At 37.3% G+C, this 13,957-nt stretch overlaps 1 protein-coding gene across 3 annotated transcripts in view; it reads right to left on the bottom strand.

Moving 5' to 3' along the window:
• The window catches only part of RANBP17 (RAN binding protein 17), a 428,141-nt gene that overhangs the window by 97,812 nt on the left and 316,372 nt on the right, over positions 1-13,957 (bottom strand). For all 3 annotated transcript variants that reach the window (XM_063642616.1, XM_055285264.2, XM_055285265.2), the window contains one exon: positions 3,882-3,985. In XM_063642616.1, the coding sequence (XP_063498686.1) occupies positions 3,882-3,985 (104 nt within the window). The remainder of the gene's footprint in view (positions 1-3,881; positions 3,986-13,957) is intronic.

Below are 13,957 nucleotides of genomic sequence, written 5' to 3' on the forward strand. Positions count from 1 at the left end.
CGATGTCAAATTAATGGAAGTGGTCTATAGGACTCAAATCTATTGGTTTTTTTTTAAAGTGGCAAAATGTGGCTATGAAATTATATCAATGTTTCATTCTAGAAAATGTTACTACAGAGGAAGCATACAATAATGTTTTAAATGAATTCAACTGAACAGAAAAATTCAGTGTTAATGTGAATAAGAAATAGATTTCTTATGCTCAAACAGTATCTTTTATCTCAAAGCAGCAGGTAATACTGCAATAATCTACATGGATACACAAACCACACTAAAGACAGTGTTTTCTCAATAGCCAAAACATATCCAGCCCCGATATGAAAAAGAAAAGCTGTTAACTAAGAGCTCAACCAGCCTACTAAGTGATTTGAGCGTGAGAGGTGATCTTATTGAATTTGAGGAAAGGAGGAGCTACAGTTTACCATCTCATTTAAAATAGTGCAAACAGTTTTATTTTAAAAGTTGCCTTTCTCCTATAGTTGGTCAACACAAGATTGATCTCAAGAGTGACAGGCTCTTGTATTTTTAGTGAGGCTGTTTTGGGGAGTGGGACAGGTCTGGGGATCTAACCCTATGGATTCCTTTTTGGATAGTTAGGGAGAAACAGTGCTGAGTTCTTCAGTCTGCTGCATGGTGAACAGTTGTCTGTGTGCCAAGTGTGAGACGAATGGGCTGGGAAACAGCTGAAACGAGGCTCCTTTCACTCTGACCCCCAAAACAGGGTTTCTAATGGAAAGTCTGACAGACCCTTTACTGTAGTGGCACTACTGGGGGCAGCTATAATATTATCCTCATAATTCTACTATATAATAACAACAAAGAAAAAGAAGGTGAAGGGTCATTGTGCTTTGTCTTTAGAATTAAGATGGCTGTCTTCATCCTTACAGCATACTCTTAATTCTGAAGACACATCTTAATAACCTCTAAATAGTTCCAACAAAAGAGCCGTGTCAGAGGAATGAGCAGGCCCCAAGGTGTTTCAACTGGAGTGTTTTCATCTGCCTTTATTGCTCTATCCCTCTCCAGAATTAAGGCAATAACCTGTGATAAATTATTCAGGAACTGCTACAGGGATCAAAGCAAAATCATTCTGTTAAAGTGCTGTTTGCAACATTTGGCACTTAGTGCGAAAACTTTTAATGTGCGCATGCTGAAAATCAAGGATTTTAAATAATTTAACATTGTGGAGTTTTTACGAAAGGACTAAAGATAGCAGGTTCCTATTTAACTGCTTCTCTTTCTCTGAGAAGTTTTCGTTCATTTTCCTTGAAACTGATGATGTCATGACCAAAACAAAACTGATGCATGAGTCAGGGGAGTACTGGACTATATTTTACCATGGACACAATTATAGGGGAAACATATGTTTTGAAAGAGTACTCTAAAGCTGGGATTTGTCAGAGTATTTTTTCCTTTTCCCCTTTACTTGGAAGAGAAAAACCCAAGACAAAATTTCAATGTTTTCTTCAGTTTTATTAAGAATAAGTAAGAAAATAAAGCTATAAATTTAACACTTTTGCTGCATTTCCACCTCTCACAACTGTATTTCAATTTGGCAACACAGGTCCTTAATGTTTAAGTTTATCCGGAAATCTGCATTTGAAAATATCTATAAATAGGGAGTTAGAAAATCCTGGTAAGAGTTGCAAATTAAATGAATTTAGCAGTCCTGCGGCATTTTCATAGAGATATTTTAACAGCATCACCTCCTGTGGATTGGAATACTAAATACTTTATTGAAGAACAAAACAGAAATGTTTTTATCTCTAGTACTTGCAAAATGAAGTACCTGAAAGCACTTCTGCATGTATTATTTATTCATCATGATAGAAAAATAGCCTTAACCTAATAAATTACATTTAAAAGCATTTAGTGCAAAAGTTTTGTTTATGATAAAGCAACAGATTTAGTTTTTTATCGGTAGCTTAAAGCACCAAGTTTTCTTTATACAAATTAGACAGATGGTGCTTACAGTAGAATTTACTAAAGGTCTGTCACAACAAATGCAGCCAAGCTGCATATTTAATCACTGCAGAATCTTGTCTACCTGCAGCTGCCAACTGCTAATCCAATTTCCCTGATAAATGTGGCAAGAGACACGATCAGCAATAAAGAGCATCTAACTCCATTTTCCTGCAGGGCGTCTTTTGATGAACATTTAGGACGGAAGCACGGAGTGCACTGTGTGGCCTTGGTTCGTGGCAGCTGCATGCATTCTGAGGCACAGTTCTCAGGTTACTCACTTAATTCTGCCACTATCATTACGTTGCTATTGATCTCAGTAGCTGTTGCCTACACAGCATTACTCTAGATGAAGCTGAATCAGGCAGTTATCATGCATCAAACTTGCTCAAAAGCCTGGAGATTTCCCCTTAATTACTTGTGATTTTATTTGCAAATACCGTTAAAGTGTAATCAAGCAGTCACTTTCCAGGGTCGTTAAGAACTTGCTGGTTTAGGGATATATCACTGGAACTCCATTAAAAATGACTCTAGGAAGATGGTTTCTATCAAACTAGATGGGATTACAACAAAATGGTCTTGGAATATAATGAAATCTTCAGATGAGACAGACGTAATTTTCATAAAGATGATGTTTTTCAACTTCACTGCTTCTTTTTGATAAAGGGCAGAAATAGCAACCTAAAAGCTGCAAAGATTTTGTTGGTCACTGAAAATATTTGGAAGACATCTAAAAGACACAGCTAACCTGAGTGGAAACTCTGGTGAAGAATTTCAGGAAGACTATAAACACAAAGAGAATCTGTAAGATCCTTCTTTTGGTTTTAAAATTCTATAACTATAGCATGCTGATAAACATTAATTTCAAAAATTCTTTTAAATTAAGAGGTATAGCATTTGGCTGATTATTTTTTGGTAGAAGAATTACATAAAGATAATTATCAAAGGGCATCATTTTTCTATTTGGCTTCTTACTGCTAGTTTTTTTGTTTTTGTTTTCTTTTTTTTGGTGAAGAGACACTATGCAAAAGATGGTTAATATTTCCAACATACTTCAAATAACTATGAAATATATGACTCAATTATCACTAACAAAGGTGTCTACATTCTCTGGAGTGCATTTATTAGTCTGTTAAAAATAATAATCAGTGTCAATTTATTTAATATTGCCCTGATACATTGTAATTTCAGAAGATACTATTTCTATTTAGGAGCACTTGTGCTTCCCATCCCCCACCTTAAAATATGGGGCTGTTTTGTCACAGACAGCTTGCTACACTTAAGGATTTTACTAATAAAACATAATGTTGTCTTAGATATTATGACTGTTGCCACAGCTGAACTGACTTGTCAAATCAATCCTAATATGGCTCCCACAGGCACATAAAAACCTTATTTAGCTATCAGTTATCCTAATCACTTTGTTCCGTTTAAGAATGCAATACTTCAAGACCAGTTCCTATTTATACATATATGCCTAGCCATTTAATAAAGTCTTGATTTATATAAATTCTTGTTTAAAAAATATTTAGAGATGTAGTGTTTTAGTATGTGTATGTTTGTGCATTCCTCCATATAGATCTGTTGAAACCTAACAGTGCAGGACAGATGAGGGAATAGGGGTGTTTAAAGTGGTGTACCCAGAAGAAATATCCTATTAAAGACAGTAACTGCCGGAGGAGACAAATCTATGTCATCTTATCACGAACTGACTGTCCAAAACTATTTGCTGACCTCAAAGTCCATTTGTATAAGAAACTAGAAAAATGCTTAAATAAAAGTAAACATTGAAGACATGCAATTGGGAAAGCAGGTCTGAGGAGGCAAAGAGTACACACAGATATGCAAAGCCCTTTTCTGGATCTAGATATCCTAGAAAAAACAAAACTGTCATTCCTCATATTTGGAAACAAACCCACCTTTACGTCTTCTTGTTTAAAGTTGTTGTTGAATATTTGTAATACTGTTTCAAAAGCAACTGTAAGAGGCAGCATGAAATTCTCAAATTCATCCTCATCTTCGCCTATCAGAGAAACAAAAGGGTCACTACGGTTTAAAATGCATAGAATTGTACATTGTCCTCAGCACTGAGTGCTTCATTTAGGCTTAGAAATATTCCCGAGAAGGGGTCAGCCTGCATTCACGTCCAGCCACATTTTGTACTTCTGCTCACTGAATGTTCTGGTGTTTTGCCTTCTCTTTTGCACCAAATGAAATAGCAAAATTACTTACCAGTCATTTTTTTTTTCCTGGTTCTTTAGTGGATCTAACAGACTCACGCCCCAGGCATCTCAGTCCTTTAGCTCCTAGGGCCCCCAGAGCTTCTCTAATGCCTCAAGGAGGGCCACTTTCAAAGCCTCAGAGATGCAGTGTTTTTTTCTCCCTTCTCTTTGGGTGCCAAGGCCCTAAAGGGCTCATAGACTCAGGTGCCCAGATAGCTCTAAGTTATTATTCTCTTTTATTTATGTTCTTTTAAATTAATTTATCAAATAAATGGCAGGGAAACTTTTATCTGCCAAAAAGGATGGGGTCCCTTATGGGTCATTTGGATTTTAAATACATTCTCCATGGGTACACTTCTTACACTAAGCTTCCTTTTTTATTTTTTTTAAATAGAGAAGAGGGAAATGAGACATTTCCTATTAACTTTTTACTTTAAAGGTAGACTAAGTTTCCTCAAGGATTCTGTCAAAGCAGAATCTTCACTTCACACATGGATATGCACAATTGATGATTTATACAGTATTCTTTTTCAAAAGGGGTTTCTTTTAAATGAGAGATTGAATTCACTCATTCATCCTAAGTCACAGGGAGCTACGAGCTGCACTCTACTGAAGAAACAGGCAGAGAAAGGTTAAGTGTCTTGCTTAAGGTGGAATACTTAGTTGGAGGTGGAACGACATGGTTCAGACCTCCTAATTTCTATTCTATTAGTAGAGTTTTTCAATAGAGTATTAGAGAGGAAATGAGCTCAGAGAAGGTCCTCAAAGTTTGGTCCTTGACCTAGGAGCATCAACATCACTTGTGAACTTGTTAGATGTAAATGCCCAGGTTCCAACCCAGATCTATTGAATCAGAAACTCTGGGGGTGGGTCCCAGCAATTTGTTTTAATAGGCCCTCCAGATGATTCAGATGCCTGTGAATGTTCGAAAAACACTAGCCTACAGTCATTTTTCAGACAAAGTAATGGAGGTCCTGGCAGGATCAAGATCCTTTGACTCAAGGAGTGGCTGATCTGGCTGACTCTGATCTTCTGTGATTTATCTCTTTCCTTCAATTTCACATTGTTTCAGGAGTACAACAGAATCGGGGACTTAGCTTTGTTACAAACAGATGCCAAAGGGCCAACAAATCTTTACTGGTGTGCCATTCTAAATGAAGGTCAGTGTCCTAAGTAAAGAGTAAGGCAGACCAAATTATAATCTCTTCTCTGTCAACTGGCTATGTGACCAAGTGACTCCTCTTAGATACACCCTTCTCTGTTAACTGGTGATAACATAGATCTATAGAGACGTTATTTTTCAAGGCCCAGGTGAGATAGTATCTTTCCCAATGTTTAAGCTAAGCTTTACCTAAATTCCAATCAAGTTATCTCCCTTCTCCCTTTGGATTCCCATAGCATTTTGCCTGGCGTTTTTTGAGACGGAGTCTTGCTCTGTCGCCCAGGCTGGAGTGCAGTGGCACTATCTCGGCTCACTGCAAGCTCTGCCTCCCAGGTTCACGCCATCCTCCTGCCTCAGCCTCTTGAGTAGCTAGGACTACAGGTGCCTGCCACAACACACAATTAGCGCCTGGCTAATTTTTTTGTATTTTTAGTAGAGATGAGGTTTCACTGTGTTAGCAAGGATGGTCTCGATCTCCTGACCTCGTGATCCACCCGCCTCGGCCTCCCAAAGTGCTGGGATTACACACGTGAGCCACCGCGCCCGGCCACCTGGCTCTTAACTATCATACCAGTCTGCCTTGAATTGCAGATATTTAAGCATATATCTAATAATAGCAACAATAATACCACCTACATTATACCACAACTACCATTTGATCAAGGTTACTGTGGGAACTAAATGAGAAAAAATTTATAAAATATACATGTAAATTATTAGCTCTATTAGCTTACACTGATAGTATCTTTAGATTAGCTTCTACGGCACTGAGACTGTATCTTTGAGTTTCTCAGTGAAGGAGAATGATGTAGTGCTCTGCAGTAAACAGGCCCAGGTGTCTGACTTTACCGTCTATTATTTAACTTTAGCTATTTTACTAATTACTGTGAGTCTCAGTTTCCTCATCTATAAAATAAGTATAAAAATACTTATCTTTGAGGGTCACTGTGAAGATTAAATGTTATAATACATGGAAAACAGAAGATCCTCAGTAAATAGTAGTGGTGATACTAGCACTATAGTATTAGCACAGAATAGAGCCTGGCATTATTAGGAAAATACTGTGTTTAGATAAAAAGTAATTTCTCAGTTAAGGTGAATTTTAGAACGTCTATTTTCTTAACACTTGACATAGAATAATACAATAAATAATTGAAATATACATTATCAAATCCTAAATACATAAAATATATGCACATTATACTTAAGCCATGTAATCTTACTCTTCTAAGATAAAGTATTTTCTAAATGTGGAATTATTAATAAGAACAGTGGTAATTATCACTGCAGGCATGTAATGGTGCTAGAAAGAATGGATGCTTTGAAATCACAAAGTTTTTCTAAGCTTAGCTGGGAGCAGTGGTGAATGCTTACAATCCTACCTACTTGGGAGCTGGGGTAGGAGGATCCCTTGGGCCCAGGAGTTTGAGACCAACCTGGGCAACATAGTGAGATCTCGTCTCTTAAAAAAAAGAAAAAAAGTTTATCTATGCTTGAATCCTGGCTCTGCCGCTGTTAGCTGTCTGGTTTTGGATAAAGCCACTTTAGTCATCAAAGCCTTAGTGTGCTCACCTGTAATTAAGAGACATAATATTTACTTCATAAAGTTAGCCGTGAGAATTAAGTAAATGACAAAACATCTGTAACCACCCCCCCCACGCCCCGTCCCCCCGCTCAGTGTCTGGTACTTAATAAATGACAGCCATTAGCACTATTGTTGTCTTGAGTCTAACATGGACTTAGAGAGGTGATTATGGTAATCAAAAAACGTATAACTGCAAGATTGCCAGCCCAGTGCCCTTCCTTTGGGAACAAAGTTTTCCAAGGTAAGGATGCTTATTCAGAACAAAGAGAAATTCAGACTTTTAACATTTCAACTCCTAACTTAATATTCTGAGCGACAGATAAAAAAACTTCCTGATTCCATCTCTTTCTCCATTCAAATTTTAAGGCAAACAAGGATAGCAGGAGCACAAGAGACAAGCCACCAAAATGTGCAGGGAGAAGTCAATGAGCAAATACTATAAATACAGTAATGTGAACAGTAATTCTACTTAACTGTCACTTCCTCAGAGAGGCCTTCCCTGACCACTCTATCTAAAATGGTAGTCACAGTTCCCCTTCTCCCCACATCACTTTCCAACCCCATAACCTGCTTTACTTTTCTTGTGGGACTTACTATACTGGCCATTCATTGACATATTTATTCATTTGTTGTTTATCCTCTCTATTAGGATGTAAGTTCCTTGGGAAGGAACCTGCTCTATTTCCATCATAGAGTATCCCCAGTGCCTTGAATAGGGTCTGACACTCAAGAAATATTTGTGGAGTGACTGAATAATAGCTGTTATTCCTTGAGTGCTTGTGCAGGCAATGGATTTGGCGCTTTATTTGCTTAAAAAACACTTATGTGGCTCTTACTGTTTTCAAAGTACTGTTGCAAGTCATTAATGTTCAGAACAATCTCATGAAGTTGTATGATTTTCTTCATTTTACATGTGAGCAGAGAGACTCAAAGGAATTAGATAGCCTGCCCAACATCCTCCAGCTGGTAAATGTCAGTGTGCCAGGATTCCCAGTCAGAGCTGCTTTACTCCCAAGCTCATGCTTTTCCAGGTCTCTGATAAGGTGGAAGGCATCAGAGATGGGGACTAATGTTATTGTCACAGAATCCTGAATTTGGAGCTGCATGAAGTCAGAAGAGAGTGAAGATCAGCCAGCTTGGTTCTGGTGAGGAAAATGGAATTCCTAGACAATCACTTGGGTTTAAAGTAGGCAAATATAAGACATTGGTGCATTATACTATAGAAATGTTTACATTTTTAGTTAGCACTGTTCCTGTGATTGCAACGTGAAATGTTGTGCCACCAAAGCTGGAGAACTGGATATTTTTGTTTGTATCATGCAAACAACTTTTACAACATTACTATTAGAGATTTTTCTAATCTGTATTACCATACAGGTATCATTTACTATTTCTGATGCAAAAGGAGAAAACATGAGCTCACTCTCTTACAACTTCATATTCAAGTACGTAGTCTTATATTTAGTGTTCCAAATGTATATATGATTTTATGAATAATAATTGAAGCTGCTAGTTTTTTTCTTAATAATACAAAGGTACAGAAACCAATATGATTTGAAAGTAAAGTGCCAATTTATAGACTAATATTTTCATTGCCATCAGGAAAAGTAAATGTGAGCATAACATTGTAAGTTCTCAGTCAAGTATAGATAAGAATTATAAATTCCTTAGCTTTTAGGTAAAACCCAAAGCTAATCACCTCCACTGTGCCTCTGAGAGTATGTTTAAACAGAAAGTTATTCATTTTGTAAGTTCTAAACATTTTTTTTCCTTCAGAGATATCACATTAAAATACAAGAGTAACTGTTTTAGTATGTTGGCTGGCAGATATTTTATTTGTAGGACATTTCATTTATTATTTTGTACAATTTAAAACCTCCAGGGGTGGAAATGTAAAATGGTATAACCAATGTAATATGGTGTAGTCACTGTGGAAAACAGTTTGGCAGTTGCTCAAAAAGTCAGAGTTGCCAGTTGACCCATCAATTTCACTCCTAGGTATTTACCCAAGAAAACTGAAAATGCATGCCCACACAAAAAGTTGTACGCAAATGCTCACAGCTGTATTATTTCATAATAACCAAAGGTAGAAAAAACTCAAATGTTCATCAACTAATAAATGGCTAAACAAAATATGGCACATCCAAACTATGGAATATTATTCAGCCATAAAAAGGAACAAAGTATTAATACATGCCAAAACATGAATGTGCCTTGAAAACATGCTAAGTGAAAGAGGCCAGATACAGAGGCCACAAATTGTATGATTCCATTTATATTAATGCCCAGAATAGGCAAATCCATAGAGACAGAAAACAGACTAGTGGTTTCCAGGGTTTGGGGGAGGGGAGAAGAGGAGCAATTACTTAATGGTACAGGGTTTTTGGGGGGGTGATGAAAATGTTGTAGAATTAGATAATGATGATGGCTGCACAATTTTATGAATATTCTGAATATACTAAATACCAATGAATTATGTACTTTACAAAAGTGAATTTTATGGTATGTGAATCTAAAACAGTAACACCAACAACAAAAATCTGGGTTTGCTCCCCCTCCAAAATGTACACAAAACAGTGAAACTTCTCATTTCCTTAAATTTGAATGCAAATAGCAGCTGGATTACTGGGCAGTTGAGGGAAGTGGGCAAGGAGAAGCAAGTAATAGAAATGATATGGTAACTGTAAATGATGGTAGCCAATAGTTACTGAGGATTTACTGTGTAAGTACTATGTGAAACACTTTGGCAATTGTGATAAATCAATATGGCAGGCAGAATACAGAATAATTACCCTCTCAAAGACATCCGTTCTAATTCTTGGAACCTGTGAGTATATTAGGTTATGTGATAAAGGGAAATTAAGGTTGATAATCAACTGACTTTAAAACAGAAAAGTATTCTGGATTATCCAGGTGGGTCCAATGTAATCACAAGGGTCCTTAAAAGTGGAAGAGGGAAGCAGAAGTCAAAGAACCACAAAGATGGCAGCATGGGAAGGATTCGGCCTGACACTGCTGGAGAAAGGGAGGCCATGAGCCCAGGAAAGCAGGTGGTCTCTAGAAGCCACAAAAGGCAAAGGAACAGATTCTTCCTTAGAGCCCTGCTGACACCTTGATTTTAGCTTGCTGAGACCCATTTGGACATCTGACCTCCAGGATTATAAAATAATACATTTGTATTGTTTAAGCTACTACCTTGTGGTAATTTGTTACAGCAATAATAACAGAAAACCAATATAGTCAGTAAGGGTCAGCTTTATTGCCAACCACCCTCACCCCCCATTTTCATCTGAAATACAACCTGGGGCACATGGCATCTAATTAAATTCATACAAAGTGCAAATCACTGAGTAGAAACCAAAATGCATTTCAAAGTAAATACCAATTAATGTGACACCCAATTTCTTTCCCCCTTTCTAATCACTCCAATGTGCATGGCTTATATACAAGACATATTCAATTTATTTTTGTAGGATTCAATTAGAATGTTTTATATTTCCATCCAAGAATCACATCCAAGACTTTTGCAAGAAAGTAGGTGTAACGAAGCTCTGGTCTAAACTAAGCAAAATTAAGAGGATGGATAAACAAGGAGACATAGGCACTGGGCAAAAATAATCCATTCAAAACCAAGTAACAACGGGCAATCTCAGAAGAGCTGGTGACTTCTGCAGGTCTAGGCCCAGATCATCTGCTATTTCCCAATGCTTCATTAAGATACCACTTCTAAGTTATATTACAGTAAAACTTTGAGAAATGTGCTTAACTGGCCCCTGAAACTTGGGCCACAATTTGGTTTTCATTTCAGTTTCCCTCTAAATTGCTTAGGAGTTCTAGCTAGTTTTGAAATGACCTGTGGCTTCAGGCAGGTCAGGATATTTTAGTATGTGTTGGGAAGTGTCATCAGATCTTGCTTCCACAGGAAAATAATAGCCCTAAATATTGAAGGCAGAGTAGATGGCATTAAGAGCACCAAACTTGCCTCATTTTGAGGTCCCAGCAGCAGTCAATATTTCTTCTAATAGTGCACTCAATAAACGTTTCTTAATATTTTCTAAGAACTTGCTTTGTGATAGGAATTGCTCTAGGCCTTTTTATATATCTTTATCTTATTTAAACCACATGACAACTCTTCTACGTAGTTTTCTCCATTTAACAGATGAGAAAACTGAGGTGCCCTTTAATTCTTCTCCCTAGGGAACCAGAGTGTTTATTTTAGTTCCCGGAAAAAAAATACACTGCCCACTGCAGACTGTAGCTACCCATTTTCAAAGAATCCCACCCTAAAAGTTTCATCCATGAAACATCTCATTCCCTGGGGTGCTCTGGACTGTCTAGGCTCAAAACCAGGTAAGTTATTAAAACTGGATCTGGATTTAATGGGCTGCTTTCTGCCTACAGGGCCAGCTAATTAGTCTTAATTATCTCATTATAGATTTTAAGTATTTCCAGCTGCTTCTTTACCCTTACTGCCCACTCCCCCATCCCCCCATGTCTATTTTTCAGATAATCTCTGCCAAGTCATTGACAAAGTTGATACATTGATGTATTCTTCCTATCAGCTATTTCTGATCAAGCCCCTCACTTGCTAAACCTTCCTGAGATATCCACCTCTATGTTCCTTTACCCATGAGAAGAAATACACTTTGGCCAATTATTAGGCATAAGAGCAAATTTTAAAAACTACACTTGACTTTCACTCACCATCAAACTGTAATATACCTATACAGCACAAACAATAAACATGCATCTATCTGTTTATTTCATAGAAGCTTAGAAAGTAATCCTTTCTCATTTTCTTTCACTGCCCCCAAGCCCCAAATCAATCACTCAGACCAAATAGTTCCAATAAAAATGAAGGAAAAAAGTTGTATTTCTCGATTGGTTGGTAAGGTGAAAGATGAAGTAATAGTGTAGTAAAAGTGGATGAAAATATGTGGTCAGAGGGCTACTACTTACATGGCTGACCTTGGGCAGGTCATTTAATCTCTATGAACCTCAGTTCTCTTTTTTTTTCTTTGAGATGGAGTCTCGCTCTGTCGCCCAGGCTGGAGTGCAGTGGCACAATCTCAGCTCACTGCAAGCTCCGCCTCCTGGGTTCACGCCATTCTCCTGCCTCAGCCTCCGGAGTAGCTGGGACTACAGGCACCGGCCACGACGCCCGGCTAATTTTTTGTATTTTTAGTAGAGACAGGGTTTCACCATGTTAGCCAGGATGGTCTCGATCTCCTACCTCGTGATCCGCCTCCCTCGGCCTCCCAAAGTGCTGGGATTACAGGAGTCAGCCACTGCACCCGGCCGCTGAACCTCAGTTTTCTAACAAATAAACAATGGAATAATACCTATTTAATGTGGGCAGGCGGATCAAAAAGGATAAATGCCTATGAAAGTGGTTTATAAACTATATATTTTTAAACAAATGTTAAATATTATTAATAAAGAAAAAATTCCTTTCTCTGTGTTTTTATATCTTTAGTAGCTATTTCTAGAATACTCTTCCCTTGTTATTCAAGTCATTCGTCATTTAAAATTTCTTAAATTTCAGCTAGTGATATCTTCAGATGCCAATTACCTCTTATAAGCCAAAGTATATGGATACTGTGCTACCCTCACCCCTAAAGATAGAACTATCTCTTCACATCCATAAACATCATTATAATATTAGTATCCCCCCAGTAATTAAAAATATGACTGTTTCTTAGAGTTTAAATACCCGAGGAATGCATTGCTCACTCAAATCCTATCCATGTGCTTCTCATCTAAGTAGTACAATATAAGATGCAATCATGAAATGTCCAAGGAAAAATCAACCATTGGCGACACTGAGCACTTCCAAATTTGTGGCTGGTAGAAACTTAATTTGCAAATAATAATTTTGGTTCTTCACCAAAGGAAAAGTGTTGTGATAGTGCCTTGCCACACTTACCCTCTTCAGTATTTGTCAACTAAATTCACCTGCATTCAAATGAAACAAAACAGAAGATTTTTATTTATTCAAGTATTTTATACTGAATAGCTCCCTGGAGGGTCTCCATTTACTGGCTCGGGTAATACTATCTTTCCTTTAGTTTATTAGATCGACCAAGTTAATTTTAAATAACCTAGGGAACTTTAAGTGATTCTTGGAAGGGCTAACATGCATGCACATATGGTTGGTCATCCATTTTTTCTGCACGTGAAGGGATTTTCTGCATTCATTTTGATCATTTCTTCGAACACCAAAAAAACCTGCCAACATCTCTCACATGTTTTGAAACACCACTATTCTAATGATGAGATGCTTTCAATTCTGTTCTTTATGCAAGTGAACATTTTGTCTAGTTTAGCTAAAGCAATCTGATATAATGGTACAACTGTTTATTGCCAACCACCCCCTGCCCCACCGCCATTTTCATCTGAAATACAACCTGGGGCACACAGCATCTAATTAAATTCATACAAAGTGCAAATCACTGAGTAGAAACCAAAATGCATTTCAAAGTAAATACCAATTAATGTGACACCCAATTGCCTTCCCCCTTTCTAATCACTCCAATGTGCATGGCTTATACACAAGACATTTTCAATTTATTTTTGTAGGGTTCAGTTAGAACGTTTTGTATTTCCATCCAAGAATCACATCCAACACTTTTGCAAGAAAATAGGTGTTTTTTTTTCTGTGATTCTTATCCCCACTCCCACTCTCCAAAATCAGTGATATAAAAAGTTTGTCTTCATTTTTTTTTAATTTGAGGAGGATCCTCATTATCTAATGTTTTTATTTTTTTCATTTAATATATGAATCTATGCTGCTCTTGACAACAGCACTATCTTTTTCTTCCTTGTTTCCATGACAATGAACACACAATAGAAAACTATCAAGCCATATATACAGAAATTCTGACAGCCATGTTCCAGTCAACCTAGTTTGTGAGACAAGCCTTCAAATAATAAAAACTGTGTTCAACAATGCTCAACAAATCATCGTCTATAAAGTAATAACACTTTGAACAGAGAGCAACAAGAGACTAATCGGGCACAAGAGTG

This window comes from Symphalangus syndactylus, chromosome 7, assembly GCF_028878055.3.
Source record: "Symphalangus syndactylus isolate Jambi chromosome 7, NHGRI_mSymSyn1-v2.1_pri, whole genome shotgun sequence".
Classification (NCBI taxonomy): Eukaryota; Metazoa; Chordata; class Mammalia; order Primates; family Hylobatidae; genus Symphalangus; species Symphalangus syndactylus.